This window comes from Bos javanicus, chromosome 16, assembly GCF_032452875.1.
Source record: "Bos javanicus breed banteng chromosome 16, ARS-OSU_banteng_1.0, whole genome shotgun sequence".
In the NCBI taxonomy this organism is placed as follows: Eukaryota; Metazoa; Chordata; class Mammalia; order Artiodactyla; family Bovidae; genus Bos; species Bos javanicus.
Window position 1 is genome coordinate 55,957,173 of NC_083883.1, and position 16,445 is coordinate 55,973,617.

General features: G+C 41.0%; 1 protein-coding gene, 1 long non-coding RNA gene and 10 other non-coding genes across 17 annotated transcripts in view; 1 reads left to right on the plus strand and 11 right to left on the minus strand.

Annotated features, from left to right (window-relative positions):
• Nucleotides 1–2,358: 2,358 nt before the first annotated feature.
• On the minus strand, nucleotides 2,359–4,388 carry LOC133227321 (uncharacterized). The gene is made up of 6 exons (XR_009729795.1): nucleotides 4,339–4,388; nucleotides 4,036–4,076; nucleotides 3,700–3,755; nucleotides 2,943–2,973; nucleotides 2,729–2,758; nucleotides 2,359–2,548 (listed from the first exon to the last, which is right to left on the minus strand). It is a non-coding gene; the product is annotated as an uncharacterized LOC133227321 (long non-coding RNA).
• LOC133228335 (small nucleolar RNA SNORD81) lies at nucleotides 2,619–2,695 on the minus strand. Its single transcript, XR_009730187.1, has one exon. It is a non-coding gene; the product is annotated as a small nucleolar RNA SNORD81 (small nucleolar RNA).
• On the minus strand, nucleotides 2,828–2,904 carry LOC133228339 (small nucleolar RNA SNORD47). The gene has a single exon (XR_009730190.1). It is a non-coding gene; the product is annotated as a small nucleolar RNA SNORD47 (small nucleolar RNA).
• LOC133228287 (small nucleolar RNA snR60/Z15/Z230/Z193/J17) lies at nucleotides 3,575–3,655 on the minus strand. The gene has a single exon (XR_009730150.1). It is a non-coding gene; the product is annotated as a small nucleolar RNA snR60/Z15/Z230/Z193/J17 (small nucleolar RNA).
• On the minus strand, nucleotides 3,826–3,906 carry LOC133228336 (small nucleolar RNA SNORD79). Its single transcript, XR_009730188.1, has one exon. It is a non-coding gene; the product is annotated as a small nucleolar RNA SNORD79 (small nucleolar RNA).
• LOC133228296 (small nucleolar RNA SNORD78) lies at nucleotides 4,148–4,212 on the minus strand. Its single transcript, XR_009730159.1, has one exon. It is a non-coding gene; the product is annotated as a small nucleolar RNA SNORD78 (small nucleolar RNA).
• Nucleotides 4,389–4,453: 65 nt separating the features above from the next.
• Nucleotides 4,454–4,514, minus strand: LOC133228286 (small nucleolar RNA SNORD44). The gene has a single exon (XR_009730149.1). It is a non-coding gene; the product is annotated as a small nucleolar RNA SNORD44 (small nucleolar RNA).
• Nucleotides 4,515–4,789: 275 nt separating this feature from the next.
• LOC133228294 (small nucleolar RNA SNORD77) lies at nucleotides 4,790–4,858 on the minus strand. The gene has a single exon (XR_009730157.1). It is a non-coding gene; the product is annotated as a small nucleolar RNA SNORD77 (small nucleolar RNA).
• A 265-nt stretch (nucleotides 4,859–5,123) lies between these two features.
• Nucleotides 5,124–5,205, minus strand: LOC133228334 (small nucleolar RNA SNORD24). Its single transcript, XR_009730186.1, has one exon. It is a non-coding gene; the product is annotated as a small nucleolar RNA SNORD24 (small nucleolar RNA).
• A 159-nt stretch (nucleotides 5,206–5,364) lies between these two features.
• On the minus strand, nucleotides 5,365–5,427 carry LOC133228297 (small nucleolar RNA SNORD75). The gene has a single exon (XR_009730160.1). It is a non-coding gene; the product is annotated as a small nucleolar RNA SNORD75 (small nucleolar RNA).
• Nucleotides 5,428–5,781: 354 nt separating this feature from the next.
• Nucleotides 5,782–5,861, minus strand: LOC133228341 (small nucleolar RNA SNORD74). The gene has a single exon (XR_009730192.1). It is a non-coding gene; the product is annotated as a small nucleolar RNA SNORD74 (small nucleolar RNA).
• A 569-nt stretch (nucleotides 5,862–6,430) lies between these two features.
• ZBTB37 (zinc finger and BTB domain containing 37) overlaps nucleotides 6,431–16,445 on the plus strand; it is a 28,478-nt gene continuing 18,463 nt past the window's right edge. The window contains exons 1-5 of one of the 6 annotated variants that reach the window (XR_009729793.1): nucleotides 7,173–7,262; nucleotides 8,281–9,237; nucleotides 10,914–11,013; nucleotides 11,163–11,292; nucleotides 13,162–13,237. Coding sequence is in view for 4 of the 6 variants with exons in the window: in XM_061381719.1 (XP_061237703.1) it covers nucleotides 8,315–9,237; nucleotides 10,914–11,013 (1,023 nt within the window). In the remaining 2 variants the exon portion in view is untranslated. Of the gene's footprint in view, nucleotides 7,263–8,277; nucleotides 9,238–10,913; nucleotides 11,014–11,162; nucleotides 11,293–13,161; nucleotides 13,238–16,445 lie in introns of all 6 variants that reach the window. The other 5 variants (XR_009729794.1, XM_061381719.1, XM_061381720.1 and 2 more) reach the window with 5 other exon arrangements.

Consider the following 16,445-nt stretch of genomic DNA (forward strand, 5'->3'; position numbering starts at 1 on the left):
TTTGCCTTGACATTCTTTTGATTTACAATTTATAAATACCAAATATTCTTACATTCCAGTCTGTTTTTCTCACATTGCCATAAGCAGTGTGATACAGTAATCACCTGTCCAGGTCTAATTTATGATGTTCAGTAGGCTGTGAAGAGTGCATGTCCTTCATGACGCTGTTCAGTCGCCCAGTTGTGTCCAACTCTGAACCCCATGGACTGCAGCACACATGGACAGGCTTCCCTGTCCATCATCAGCTCCCAGAATTTGCTCAAACTCATGTCCATTGAGTCGTTAATGCCATCCAACTGTCTCATCCTGTCATCCCCTTCTCCTCCCACCTTTAGCATCAGGGTCTTTTGAGTGAAAGTCGCTCAGTCGTGTCCAACTCTTTGCTACCCCATAGACTATACAGTTAATGGAATTCTCCAGGCCAGAATACTGGAGTGGGTGGCCTTTCCCTTCTCCAGGGGATCTTCCCAACCCAGGGCTCGAACCCAGGTCTCCTGCATTGCAGGCGGATTCTTTACCAGCTGAGTTTATCAGGGAGGTGGAGCTTTTCCCTAGTTTGTCCCTTAACCCTATCTTTTCCCATTTGTGGATGTACTCTGGAGCCAGAAAAATCCTTGCTGGCAGAGATCTTATGAGAAAGGTGTCCAGCTCTGCCTACCCTTTCTCAGTGTAATTTATAGATGCCCTTTGTTAGTTAAGAAAATGCAATTTTACATTTATTTATCCCACAAGTACAATACCTACTTTCTAAATGTAACTTACAATTCACTGTTTAGAACCTAATCCTGACCACAATAATGTCTTTCTGTCCTCAAAATGAGTTACAAGTGACTCCCTAAATCCAAAGAATTACTGTAGCCTAGACACCACACCCCAAGTCCCCAGAGGTTCATACAATGCCATGTTGCTATGAGTCGTTCAGTCCTGTCAGGGCAAAAAGAGGCTTATGCTGAAACACAGGGGATCATAAATCGGAAATAACACAACCAGGGTTTTGAAGCACACAAGCTAATTGTAAACTCTAAGCGAGGTTTCAGTAATTTGGCCCAAAATACCTTTGTTTGCTTAGGGGTTTTTTCTCTACCCCTCCGGTATTCCTGCCTGGAGAATCCAATGGACAGAGGAGCCTGGTGGGCAGAGTCCATGGAATCGCACGAGCCGAACACGACTTGTTTCTCAGTATCTTAGAGCTAACAATGGCTAAGGAAACCCACTCCAGTGTTCTTGCTTGGAAAATCTCATGGATGGAAGAGCTTAGTTGAACAATTGTTATAACCATGCTTTGCTTACTCCGAGGCATGTCTGACTGTGACCCCATGGACTGTCAAGCATGGTCTGTGGGTATTCTCTAAGCAATAATACTGGAGTGGGTTACCATTTCCTTCCCCAGGGGATCTTCACAACCCAGGGTTCAAACTCTATCTCCCAATCGCAAGGGCATTCTTTCCTGTCTCGGCCACCAGGTAAGATCCTTCTGGACATTGGATAATTGCTTTACAATGTATTGTTTTCTGCATCATGAATATCTTTATGCCTAGAATATCTTAAGGCTAATTCAAACTGTCATGGTCTAGAATATTCCAAGAAATAAACGTTCAAACTGAAGTTTCAAAATCCACGTCGGGCCTACTGTAATACTATATGCACTTAGTCCTGTCCAACTTTGTGACCCCATGGGCCACTGCACACCTGGCAGTACTGGAGCTGGCTGCCATTTCTTTCTCCAAAGTATCTTCCCAACTCGATTGAATCTGAGGGTCTGTAGTGGACCCCTAGTGCTAGGTAATGAGACTTGAGGCTTCCCTGGTGGCTCAGCCAGTAAAGAATCTGCATGTAATATAGTATACTCAGGTTCACCGTCCTGGTCCAGGTTTGATCCCTGGGTCAACAGTGATCAACCAGTGTGGCCAAAAAAAAAAATGTCAACCTTTTACAGAAATAAATCCCAAACTGCTAAGCTAATATTAACTGAATTTTTGGCTATTTTAGCTATTGGGAACTTAAATGTTTTGGCAAGCAACCAAGACTTAAACCCCAACTTAATGTGGCTACACACCTGAGTGCCAAATTATAAAGCTTAAATTCGATTAGCAGGTACTTACACTTTTGGATGTTGCCAGAGCTAATGGTTTCCTTGGTAATTTAGGAATTAGCAACTCACTAATTAATTTTCTCATTAACTTGAACCACACTCACACCCAACATCTGCAAAACCAGTATCCATTTTCTAGAGAAGGATGTTACAACTGCAGTATTTACCTTAAAGATCTCAAAAAACATGCCGTGGGATCTTCTTGATTACAAGTGTCCTATTTTCCTACCTACACCTTATGAAATTAAAATGAGCATACTTCAGAATGATTTATAAACATTTATTAAAATAGAAAGCTGGAGAATTTCCTGGGGTCCAATGGTTAGCGCTGAGCTTCCACTGCAGCAGTCACAGGTTTGATCCCTTGTCAGGAAGCTAGGATCCCAAAAGCTGTGCAGAGCAGCAGTCAATTAATAGCTGTTTGCTCTTCTATCCCATGTGCATCCATCAGGCTGCCTGTAACAACAGAGAAGCCATTTTTAGTCCCCTTTCCATGTTTCAATTCTAATGCCATTTGGGATACACAAAGAATATCAGATCTTTGAACATCATCAAGGCATCAGTGAGAGAGTTCAAGTTGGGCTGAGATCATCACATATTCTTAAACAAAACAGTACAGTTATTTTCAAGGCTCACCTGTTCTATCTGACTGGTATCATAAATGCCCTGAAAAGACACGACCATATGTTAAATCACGGTAAACGAAAAAAAAAATGTGATACTTGTTGCTAAAGTAACCTCAGAATCAAAATGGAACGGTTTTTTGGTTGATATCATTCTATTCATTTGGCAGAATCATCACATCACTGGTTACCTTATAACTCATCAAAAATACCAGAAAATAACTTACCTTGAAATCTTCAGGACAACAAAACATCTGCCTGATTGAAAATGAACAATAAAGACTTTCATTTATAACATGGCCTTGTATATATGATGCCATTAAAATCTTCATTTAAAAATTTGCCCTTTCTCCCATTTTAACATTTTTCAAAAAAAATTCTAGGTCAGTGAGTCTGTTCTGGGCAAAGTGAATCTTTCTCATGATACATTTGGCCAAACCCAGAATATACAACACCTTGATTTAACCCCAATGCAAGTCAATATGCAGTGTACAAGCTCAGCCGTGATCACACGGACTGTAGCCCTAGATTCAGAATCTGACGTGCCAATCTCATGCTAGATGTTGATAGTGAGACGAGGATGCTACATAGGAAGTTACTGTTCCATTTTGCTGTGAACCTGAACTGCTCTAAAAAGTTACTATCAAACATCAACTACTCATTCTGGTGTTGTCTACAGTTATGACATGGAAATTTCCTCAGTTTTAGCCTGTTCTTATCAAAATGTTAACTCCTAATCCTGAAATTAACTATATAGGACACTTACATTATACTTATCCAAATCCTGAACATTTCAGTGAGACAAAGACTAATATGACTAATTTCCACTTTCAAAGGTATAAAACAGAATTGTTGTAGCCAGATACATCAGATAGGAGCGAAAGACAGTATTTGCTCATCACTGTTAGTCTGCTGAACTATGTTTTCATCATTGTATCGGCTTTAAATCACAAAACACAAAAACCAAATTTGAGACTTCCATACCTTTGGTTAGAATTCTTGGTTCCTTGCATGGACGTAGTCTCTACCTCTCTTCACACCTGCAGAAATTAAATTACTTTTAAAATAAGTAGTAATAGATTTCAAAATACTATTGATACTGATTCAAGATACTGTTTCAGTTTTTAAAAACTTCATTCTTTTTCAGAGAGATTCCCATCTGTTTTATTATAAAAATCATCACCAACAGTACCTTGCTTAATAATTAGGCAAGATTGATTTGTCCATCAGAGAACACTATCAAACGTCAACTACTTGGACCAGCACATTTCAGAAACAATGTAAGCCCAAATGCCAGTAGTGAGTGTTTTCGTGTCTTACCCCAAAGAAGTCATCCATAGAAAAAAACATGTAGCCATCATCTGTAAGGAAAAAGACCTTTTCATTAAAAGGTCAATCTTATTGTTAAATCCTCAAGTGTTTTGTCAAAGGGTTCTTCAGAGTTAGACTTGTCAACATGCTAATTTCAGGTCAGACATTTGCTCAACATCATTGCAAAAACCCTCTCCATCCTTTTCATACCATGCTCGACATGCAATTACAAACCAGGCAGATTAGCTTGGTAGTTAAACATTCAACTTCATCAGCAGTCTCTATAACAATGTTTTTGCCATTAATACTCACCAAAAAGGCCAACTGCTTTTGACAGGTCAAGGATTCAAGTTCACCTAAGAAATAAAAGAGTGGTTTTCTACAGCCAAAGACAAATTTTCACCCCACAAATTTTTAAAATGCCTGAAATCAGATAGAGCTAATTAAGACCTTCATATTCAGTCAGCATTTGCTTATCATCACACAGGCTGTTTTTAAGAAAGGACAAGGACCTGGCTTTTATTTAATGCTTTCAGTACACTTTTCAAACATTTCAAGGTAGGACTGCTTCCTGTGCATTGGAAGGCAACCCAAAAATCATTAGTGGCATTCTGTCGTGTTTGCCCAGTCACCAATGTTTAGTTCACTGGAAATTTTACTTACCTCTTCAACTTCCAGTCAAGTCTGCTTAATGGCTACAAACAAAGAGAAACCAGATTAGTAGTAGTAGTTTACATCTACTATCAGCAAGTTTTACTAAATCAGATACATCAGATAAAATGGTTTCTCTTTCATGATTCCTATCTGTTGAACTATGCAACCATCACAGTATCTGTTTCTTCAGATTCCCCCTAGTATTCATTATAATAAAAGGACGCAAAGATTAACATTTGAAAAGGGAGAAGTTCCTAATATAAGCACCAGTATCCGCCTGGCACTCACTAGTCCCTTTTTGAAAAAAATTCATAGTAATTAAAAAATGGTTTCTCACCTGTCTGCTCATAGATAGAGCATCAAGCTTGAGCTTTAAGACCTGGGAAGAAAGTTTCATGTCAAGGTAGGTGCAATCTCTGCGCTCTCTGAACAGCCATTTCGTGTGCCTCAGTTAGAATAATGGTGGTAATAATTCTCGTCATCCTCACAGTCAAGAGTAGCAAATAAACTCTCATCATTGTGGCACATTCAGGGGACTTTCAACCTAACTTTCCCTTGCAAGGGAATTTCAGTAACTCACCACAGCAGTAGTTGTCATCCTTCTGGTACACAACTAGAAAACAGACAAAGAGTATACAATGAAACATACTGTGGTGCTAAGCTAATCATTGCCTCAAGTATTTAAGCCTCAGAATATAAATTTTCAGAAATCCCTTCTGTCCACTACTCTGTAAACCATCACAGGCTTAAAGACCACGTCTAAGATTTCACGCTTCCCACCGTATCCAGCAGTTTCTTACCTGCCCACCAGAAGCCATCAAAATCCACACTGGAGTCATGCCTGCCGCGTTTCCTAAGAAAAGGTTGAGGAATTTTTAAAATGTATTTTGCTGTAAGTTTACGTCACTTACATATCACGTACACAAATCGTTTACACATCCATAACTGCATGAGAACCCCTCAAAATTAAGGTTAGACGATGACAAAATGGTGCAATGCGAAACGCCGCCATTTAAAGAACCACGTGCCCTTCCCGAAAACAGGGACCGAGGAAGGTTCATTCCCAGGTTATTAACAAAGACCCATCCGGTGAGTCGGGTTACGCCGCCATCAGAGCCGTTGGCATTCATCAACAATCTCAGATGTCCCTACCAACACAGGCTTCATCAGAGGCAGAGCAAACGAGCTGCGGTTTTTCCCGCAGTTAGGCCCTATAATCAACAGAGTATAAACTAGATCCTCCCCGCACTCAACTCGCAATCCTCCACCATCTCATCTTGAGAGAGCCCTGCGAAGGCCTGCAAGTGGCCTAGGCATACCAGCCAACTCAAGGATACCCAAACTGCTAAGGGCTGGAGGACTCAGGCTAAGTACTTACTTAGCAGCATACAAAAACGGAGAACACCCGGCTCGCAGCCACGAAAGACCGAGATGGCGCCCAGGCGCCTGTATATAAGTATTCTGCGCCATGACGTCATGACGCACACTCTCCGCCAGAGACGGCTTCAGCCCCTCCCCCCCCCGCCTCAGTCTCCTCCTCTTCTATCCGCACCCCCGTCCAGTCCTCCAAGCCCGCCCCTCGGCCCCGCCCTCGGCCCCGCCTCACCTCGCCGTTGTGGGCGGGGATACAGTTGCCCACGTGATGCAGGATTCCCGCCCTCCTACAGACTGAGGAGGAGGGGAAGAGAGGGGAGGGGGCGCGAGGGACGGAAAGCGCTGGGGAGGGGGAAGGGGGGCGGTATAAGGGTGAGTGATTTCCTTCCGGCACGTCGCCCGCTCCGGGGGAGGGGGTGGGGGGTTTCACTTCCGGGACGGTGTTCCGGCCCATTCCGGCCCATTTCCACCCCCGGAGGTAGGTGCTGCTCTTTGACTGGGCTCGGGCCCCACACGGTAGTCCCGCTGCCCTGCACTGGGGCCGCCTCGCCCGGTCTCCGCCGCAGCCTGCCCCTGGGGCGCTCAGCCACTTCCTTCCACCCCGCCTCAAGGAACCCGGAGACCTTCCACCCTCTTGGCCCCGGGCCGCGTCGAGCTGCGGGACCCGCCCCCTCGTGGGCCCCTCCCTCAGGACCCCGGGATGGGCGGCCCCCTCCCCCACCGCAGCCCGACACACCCAGATACACACACCCACCTCTGGGCAGCTCCCCGCCCGCTTACGCCTGCCGCCTGGACCGGGTCCCGGGGCGCCGCCCCCTTCCCGGTCCTCTACCCTCACCTGATTGCTCGCTCCCGATCCGCTCGCCTTCCTCTGCTCTCCGCCCCCGCACCTCAGTGACATTTCGCCCCTTTGCCTGTTCTCCGTTCCCCACGCTTCCCACCGCGGACTAAAGCCACTTGAATACCGGAGTGGCCAACCCCATGCCGTTCCCGATTCTCCCTCTTGCAGCTCTCACCCCTCCAGTGCCGACGGTAGAAAAAGACCTTACTCCAGGGGCTTCCTCCTCACTGGGGAATTGCCGGAAAGAACAAACAAAAAAAAGGCGCTGGTGTAGGCTCCAAAATAAACATCTGAATTCATGATGGCATCGACAGAGGCTCTTATTGGATTAAAAGTTTCAAAACAAACAAAAACGCTTTGGAAAAAGGTCAGATTGACTAAAGTTGGTTCTTGAACGCAGTGTATACAAATACTTCCCTATTTACTGATAAGTGTGTTGTAATTTCGGGCAATACTGTGAGCTTGTCAGGATAACTTACTGAACTTTCAGATCTTAGGTAACTACGTGTGCTCAAGTCAGTGTCTTTCTAATGGGATTTATGCAAACTACTCTCAACCGGTGAAGATTATTGGATGCAGTTACAGGCTTGTTTTTTAAAAAATCTTTTAAAGTAAAAATATTGGCCATACTTAGCAAATGCTGTTTTTCACCAGCTTTGGGCAACTAAACTTTAGAATCAAAGTATTACCACCCTGAAAATTCCAACTTTGGATTTAGGTAGAGGCAGCTTTATCTACCCTTTCCTAATCCTGAGGGTGAACGTCTTCAAGTAATCTTTATTTTCGTGCTGACAAAACTTGGAGTTTTTCCTAACCTAGCATCTCCCTCCAAGTGCTAAACCCAAAGTCTTTTTGTGTGGGCTCTGACTCTTCAGCTTAGAAATAATGGTTTATGTGGGATATTGGTCACTTTGTAAAATAGTAAACGTTAATTCATGCAGCAAGTAGTAAAATGTTCAGATTTCCCACCTGTGTATAATTAAATTTATTCAGAAAGCTGCTTCATTATATTGTATGCAAATACGTTATGATCAACATTTAGAAAATAAAAATTGTCACACTGGTTTTTTATCCCCTCTATTCTGTTGAACTTCAGTTTTGATGTTACATAGTTTGTTAATAAGGAAAGTATGGGCATAACTTGAATTTTTAGGAATCTTAATGTTTTTGGTTGTAATGGTATCTTGCTTAGAAACCTAACCTACTAAACCTGTTGCTATTTCTTTTCCATATTTAAACATAAGGAAGGTATCTTAATCTACTTGGAGATTTTGAAATTTCAAGCAGTGAAATTGAAATTTCACTGAATAATATTTTAAAATAGGTTTGAATTGCAAAGGAGTGGTTGTAATTACTGATGAGGGTTCGGTTTTCTCTCGCAGCAGGGTTGAATGCCTGCCTACACCCTCAGGCACGACCATGGAGAAAAGTGGGAACATACAACTGGAGATCCCTGACTTCAGCAACTCTGTCCTGAGCCATCTGAACCAGCTGCGCATGCAGGGCCGTCTCTGTGACATCGTGGTCAACGTGCAAGGACAAGCTTTTCGGGCTCACAAAGTGGTCCTGGCTGCCAGCTCCCCCTACTTCCGGGATCATATGTCCTTGAATGAGATGAGTACTGTCTCCATATCAGTCATCAAGAACCCTACTGTTTTTGAACAGCTCCTTTCTTTCTGTTACACGGGGCGGATCTGCCTGCAACTGGCGGATATCATCAGCTACCTGACCGCTGCCAGTTTTCTGCAGATGCAGCACATTATAGACAAATGTACCCAGATCCTGGAGGGCATTCATTTCAAAATTAACGTGGCTGAGGTTGAAGCCGAATTAAGTCAAACGAGGACCAAGCATGCAGAGGGACCTCCGGAGTCTCACAGAGTTACACCAAATCTAAACCGCTCCCTCAGCCCCCGACATAATACCCCCAAGGGAAACCGGCGAGGTCAGGTGAGTGCTGTCCTGGATATCCGGGAGCTCAGTCCTCCCGAGGAGTCCACCAGCCCGCAGATTATTGAACAGAGTTCTGATGTAGAGAGCCGGGAACCCATTCTTCGAATCAACCGAGCAGGACAGTGGTACGTGGAGACAGGGGTAGCAGACCGAGGAGCCCGGAGTGACGATGAAGTTAGAGTCCTGGGAGCAGTACACATCAAAACGGAAAATCTAGAGGAGTGGCTTGGGCCTGAGAATCAGCCTTCCGGAGAAGATGGGAGTAGTGCAGAGGAAGTCACGGCCATGGTGATTGACACCACAGGCCATGGTTCTGTAGGACAGGAAAATTATGCTTTAGGATCTTCAGGAGCCAAGGTGGCTAGGCCAACAAGCAGTGAGATTGACAGGTAAGTTGTTTTGTTTGCCCATCTAGTGGCTTACTGTGTAGACATAGCTAAAGCAGGCCCTCTGTGTGACACAAAGAGCATCTTCTTCCTTACTTGATGTTCTTCGTCAAAATAAGTTTATGTTGGGGAAACTGAAAGTGTGCCAAAAGACTTGCATTCTAATTTTTTTAAAGCAGGAAGCTCCTACTCCTGAAGTGTTCACAGTGTTGTGAGAACTATGGTAAAGTTAGACACTTCATGAATCAGAATAGCATCTGCAGTCACACTAGGATCAGTAATTGCCAGGGCCTCTTCAGAATTGAGGAAGAGAGCTGATCATCAGCTGTGAATCTGACAGCATTGCCCTTCCTTGGTATGGTCTCACACAGGTAGGTGGCCTCTGGGAGTCTCACTTTCCTTTGTAGCAGTTTACCTTTCTTTGCCTCCCCTGCTACCAAATTTGAGGAAGTATGGTACTAGCAGTGATGGTTCTTTTTAGTGTAATCACAGTAATTCCAAAGAAAAGCTTTTTGAGTGTTTTTCATTCCTTTTTTTCACTTGTCATTTGACTGTATCTTTTCCATTTCTTTCATTGATGACAGCTGCTACCATAAACCTGAGAGTTTCTTTTTTTCACCAGTGCTACTATGCGCTATGCCTTACTTTTCTCTTTGCAATATATTGTGATTGTTTCTTTTGGGGGGAAATAACAATAATTTTAATCTAAGTTGAAAGAAAGTCTTAAAGAGAAAAGTATTACCAACTGAGATTGGTAATATTCTTTTCCTTTCTTAAAAGTTTAAAATTGAGTGAATGAACAGTGGTAACTAAAGAAGCTATTCCTTTGGTTTGCATCTGTTCTTGAGAGATAAATGTGTCATAAATTCGGAGAGGATATACTGTATCTACTTCAGTTGGTCTTGGTTTGAGTATTTTCCTTCTTCTGTCTTTCATAGTTACAATGTTCTTGAGCCTAATACTTACTGTCACCTGTATGAGCATTGTTGTCCCCCTTGTTAGAGCTGTGTCAGGAACTAAATAGCTTTAAAGGCAAAGGTTTTTGATCTCCACGGTCTGTATCTGAAATATATAGCAAATTATCATGGGACTTGGGGAAAGGATTAGCCAAAAACCTAAAATTTACATAGAAGAAACAAAAGACCTAGTTTTAATTTATTCCTTTTTGGTTTTCTAGTACTTAACATAAGGATAGAAGCTTATATTTAGCCTTAGCTTCACCAGATCATATGGTCTATCAGCTGTGTCGTTTTTTATTTCTTAAAAATTTAGTAGGGCAAACTTGTCTTATTTCATGCCAACGTGCTAAGTCGCTTCAGTCGTGTCCAACTGTGTGTGACCCCATGGACTGTAGCCAGGCTCCTCTGTCAGTGGGATTCTCCAGGCAAGAATACTGGAGTGGGTTGCCATGCAATCCTGCAGGGGTCTTCCTGACCTAGGGATCAAACCTGTGTATCTTATGTGTCCTGCATTGGCAAGCAGGTTCTTTACCACTGGCGCCACCTGAGAAGCCTTCTTATTGCATATGATTCTATATTGACTCCATGGAAGGACTTCTTAGAAATCTGTTGTTCGATTTGTTCCCCCTTCCTAGACTATAAAGGAGGCAGACGTCAGCAGTTTTTAAGCTCCTCGACACTACTTTCCTGTTAGTCCCCTTTTTGCTCCTCTTCCAACAGATTTAGCCCCTCCGGCAGTGTTGTTCCCTTGACGGAGAGACACAGAGCCAGAAGTGAGTCTCCTGGGAGAATGGATGAACCTAAGCAACCCACTTCCCAGGTATGTAGTGGATTTGAGATTGCTGCGGTGGTTGAAGAAATTGCCACTGTGTGTGAACATAGCATAACGAATAAGAAAGGAAAGATGTTTTGTTAAATAAATGCTGCATTTGATGACTTTTCTCTTTATTTTTGCTTGTGAGCATGCAGGAAATGCACTTTTGGTGTCAGCAGAGTTTGGGAAGTAGAAAAGGATAAGATTGTGGAACTCTTTCCTGATTATAGGAGCCAGTCTGTAGCCCTAAGTGTAATAAAAATAACCTCTGAAAACTTCATGCAGGTAATTTAGGACCTGGGATGGAGAAAGTTTGATTTTGTACATATGTGGTTATAAGACTACATATTTACTAGTTGATATGTATTGTGTCTTTGTAAACAAATTGCTTATGCCTTTTATATCCTGCTTGCTTTTTAGTATGTTTGTATCCTTTCATTTATTTTCTTCCTAAATGTCTTGTTAGACTAAAATGTTTGAGAGAGGATAGAAATGATGTCTTTAATTTGTGACTCCTTAGCAAATAGTATAAGTATGTAGTTGGTTGATATTTTTGTTTATATTTTCTCACAGGTGTCTATCATTTGAAGATTGGTTTTTAAAAAGTTTGTGAACTCACCAAGTAGAGCACAATAAATTATAAACACTGTGGCCCTTTAAAAGGAAACACTGGTAGATTAAGATTACATAGCTAATTTTTTATCTTCTGCACAATACTGATAGTATCTTTTTAAATTTTTATCTAAACCATTGGATGTTTATTATGTATATAGTGTAGTAACAGCAGCAAGACATTATTATCAACTGTATCTATGTGTATATTATCATGCTGTTTGGTACCAGAAAAGGAATTGTAACCATGAAAGAATTTTTTAGTTTTAGTAAGGTGTCATAAAAAGTGTTTATGAACTTGAAGGAAAAGTAAATTTACTCGTATTATTAGGGCTCTTTTTCTTCTCATCTCTCCAATAGAATGTGATGATTATGTGACCAAAACTATTGTAAAAATAAATAGAGCAGTGAGACCAACCTTACGGTTTAATGTGGGCATAAGACAAACTAACAAATACACAAAACACATACAGATAAGACTATATAAACTTAAGTAATGGTGTTGTGGGAATAGGAGTGCTTAAAATGCAGTTATAGGAATCAGTATCTGCTTAAGGAAAGTGTTACTCAGGAGAGTTTAAGTGTGGTTTTTAAAGTAACTAGAAAGAGATAATTTATTCCATATGTGAATAGGATAGGAGTAAAACTTGGAATTCTACAAGGGTATTTACCAGACTGAAACAGAAGGAACAGGCTGTAAAGAAATAGAAGATAAGTAGTATTGTCTGGAATTGATATTAAAAGATGAGTGTAAGATATGCCTTGACATGCATGAAAGTTTATTATGGTGAGTCTACTCACCAGTTATTGTTTTCTCACCACAGAGAACCAAAACAGGACATGACTTACATTATACTAAGAACAAATTTTGATAGGTTTGAAGAGCTTCTTGATTATAAGCGTGATTTGACTGGAAAAGACTACTAAGGGCACTCCTTTATTCTAAACATTCTGTGTTTTTCCTTTTTCTTTCACAGGAAGGTTAAAATACTTGGCCTGATTTTCTAAGTCATTTATAATCTTTCAAACCTGGCTTTTCCTACCGTTCATCAGCATTAACCATCCCAAACAGACAGATTCTATGCCTCAGAACCACATCAAACTTCTGTCTCTGCCCTTTGAGTCAGGGATACTCACTCAGGCATCTGGGTCCACGCAAGGCCCGACTCTTAGTTCCATCTGTCCTAACTGTCCCTTTTGATCTCCCCTTCTTAAACCACTATAGCATTTACACGTGGCAACGTGTAATTTTTTCCTAATTCTCTACTGACTCATATAAATGATTTTCTGATTTACATTAATTTGTCTCCTAAATTGAAATCTCCTTGATAGCAAAGCCCACATTTTCTGATCTTCTTAGTATCTCGTGTTGTCTTATCAAGTGCCACTAAATGGGAGTCGTTTTACCTCTAAGTAGTTCTGAATAGCTAAAATTACTGAAAAGGGGCCCAATAAAGAGACAGCTACTAAATTAAGTCCTCAGTTTTAGAGATCATTAAATAAAATTAAGAACTAATCAGATGATTTTTGAATTCCCTTCAGTTCTTCGAGTCTCTGATTAGTAACTGAAGATTGGGATTGTGGACAGCTATGAAGCCCTTGTCAAGAATCTAGACGGGTATTTGTTTTAGAAAATATGGAAAGCATCCATTTATATGGAATTTATTCATTGTATGGAATAATTCATTTAGAAAACAGTTCTTGAATACCAGCTACATATCAGGGACTGTCAGGTTCTAGCATATTCAGCAATGTAGGATTGTCCCTGTGTGTAAAGAGTTTACAGTCTACTAGGGAATTGCCAAGTGGAAAAAGTGAAATTATCCACTTTTTTTAAAATACAAATTTATTTATTTTAATTGGAGGCTAATTACTTTACAGTATTGTATTGGTTCTGCCATACATCAACATGAATCCGCCATGGGTATACACGTGTCCCCCATCCTGAACCCCCCTCCCACCTCTCTCCCTGTACCATCCCTCTGGGTCATCCCAGTGCACCAGCCCCAAGCATCCTGTATCATGCATCGAACCTGGACTATTATACATGTTTCAATGCCATTCTCCCAAATCATCCCACTCTCTCCCTCTCCCACAGAGTCCAAAAGACTGTTCTATACATCTGTGTCTCTTTTGCTGTCTCACATACAGGGTTATCGTTACCATCTTCCTAAAATTCCATATATATGCGTTAGTATACTGTATTGGTGTTTTTCTTTCTCTCTTATGTCACTCTGTATAATAGGCTCCAGTTTCATCCACCTCATTAAAACTCAACTTTTTTATTTATTCATCTATTTATGGCTGCACTGGGTGTTCATCATTGTGCATGGGCTTTCTCTAGTTGCGACAGGCAGAGGCTCCTCACTAGTTGCAGTGCTCGGGCCTCTCACTGCAGTAGCTTCTCCCGTTGCAGAGTCTAGGCTCTAGGGCGCTCAGGCTTCAGTAGTCTCAGCCTGTGGGCTCAGTAGTGTGGCATGAGGGCTTAGTTGCTCCAAGGCATGTGGAGTCTTCCCAAACCAGGATCAAATGTGTGTCCCATGCATTGGCAGGCAGATTCTTAACCCTGGACCACCAGGGAAGCCTGATCCAGCTCTTTGTGACAGAGACAACTAGGTGGCAGCTGTTTTTGTCCTTGCTTCTTTTTAGAGTTCAAAGGAATAAAACTACCAAAGAGACATTGTTTCCTATGACAAGGACCAATCTACATTTTATGCTCATTTATTTGCTCTTTTATTGCAACTTTATTGCAGTAATTTTTAGGTGAAATTGATCATAATGTGTGAGTTTTCTGATTATGGTTCATGATAGATAACTAGAACAAATTTACTTTCTTTTTGTGGACAGTACTGCTATGACACTATTTTCCTTAAAGTTAGGCCTTTTTTTTTTTAGGGAATTGGTATCCTCAAGATTATGAATAGTATTAGCAATTTTTGTAGTGTTTAATAATAGCTAACATTGAGTTATGCTAAGCACTTTATTAATTCATTCAGTGCTCATAGCATCTGCTCAAGGTAGATGCTATTATTATATTCATTTTACAAATGGAGAGGCTGATGCACAGAGTAGTTAGATAACTTGTTCAAAATCAAATAATAAGTGGGATGGAGATTTTTTGTTTGCTTGTTCCTTTTTTGGGAGATGGGGTTGCGCTGGGTCTTCGTTGTGGTGCATGGACTTCTCTCCCTGTGGTGTGGTGGCTCTAGAGTGTGCAGGACCACTAGGTGAAGCATGCAGGCTTAGTTGCAGGATGTGGGATCTTACTTCACTGACCAGGGATCGAACCTGGGTCCCCTGAACTGGAAGCATGGAGTCTTATCCACTGGACCACCAGGGAAGTTCCCAGATTTAAACCCAGGTTCCAGCACTCTTAAATTGCTGTAAAGTATAACCAGAGGCTTTCAGGGACATCTCAAGGTATACTGTTATCATATTTGATTCTCATAAGAATATAATAGAATTGGCAAAACATACGCTAACTTTATTTTATGGAGGAGGAAACTAAGCCTCAGAGAAGTTGTTCTGTGCTCTGTCAGTGCTTATCCAGGACCTTTTATTGGGATAATCCCTCATTCTTTATGTGAGTTCAGTTTTGATTATCCAGTGAATTAGAGCAGAAATGTTATATGAAATAAATCAGAATCATCTAAAGCCTTACCAGTCCATGCTTTTCTTTACATACTGCTTCCCAAACCTGCTGAGAACTGCCTCTCTTCTGTTGGAAATACTGAAGAGCACTATTGGCTAACAAATGTGAAAGGAGATAAAATGCATTTTTAGAAGTTCAAGAAAAGGATGTAAGATTAATTGCTAGATTCATCTTTCTCCAGTTAATCCAGAGTCAGCTTTCACATATTCTCCTCTTTGCATTGGTACTTTGCCTCTGCTAGATATATGTGTTTCCCTCCTACATACTTTAAATGCTTATATATATTTGTGTATATGTATATAATTTTTGTTCAAAACATTATACATAAAACATACATGTGTTATATATATATACACACACACACACACAATGACTTCAGAAGTCATTAGGATAAATCAGAAATTTATGAGTGGTGATATTTTAATACAGAATTTTAAATGCAAAGCTTTTATAAATGCAAGGTTTTTCAATTATTCGTTCAAAAGAATATAGTATTCCCTCTCCCTTCTAGCTTTCAGATAGGAGGAAGACTTGTTTATTTCACATATTAAATACTTTAACTATTTAGATTATGTTCAGATTAGGTAAAACAAAATTAAGATTTTACTTGATATTTAGGAATTACTGGGAAGTTTTTAGGTGTGATAGTGGTATTTTAATTACATTAAGAAGAAAAGAATCCTTATCTCTTAAAAATACATACTAGAATATTTACATATGAAATTATGCCTGAGATTTTCTTCAAAAAATAATGTGAAAAAGACAAATGGGTGAAGGTAAAGAAAAAACAAAATTGCATGGGTTGAAATTGTTGGGTGATGAGGATTCAATATACTGTTGTGTCTAAAACTTAATAAAAAGTTTTAAAACTATATATATTTCCTCTTCAATTAAAAAAAAAAAAATTAGGGACTTCCCTAGTGGTCCATTAGTTAAGAGTCTGCCTACCAGTGCAGGGGACATGGTTCAATCCCTGGTCCCTGAAGATCCCACATGCCATGGAGAGACTAAGCCTGTGTGCCACAACTGCTAAAGCCAAATGCCTAGAACCTGGACACCACAATGAAGAGCAGCCACTGCTCGCCACAACTAGAAAAAGCCTGCACGCAGCAGTGAAGACCCGGCACAGCCATAAGTAAATCAGTGAGATTTAAAAGTTAAATCAGAAAAGGAA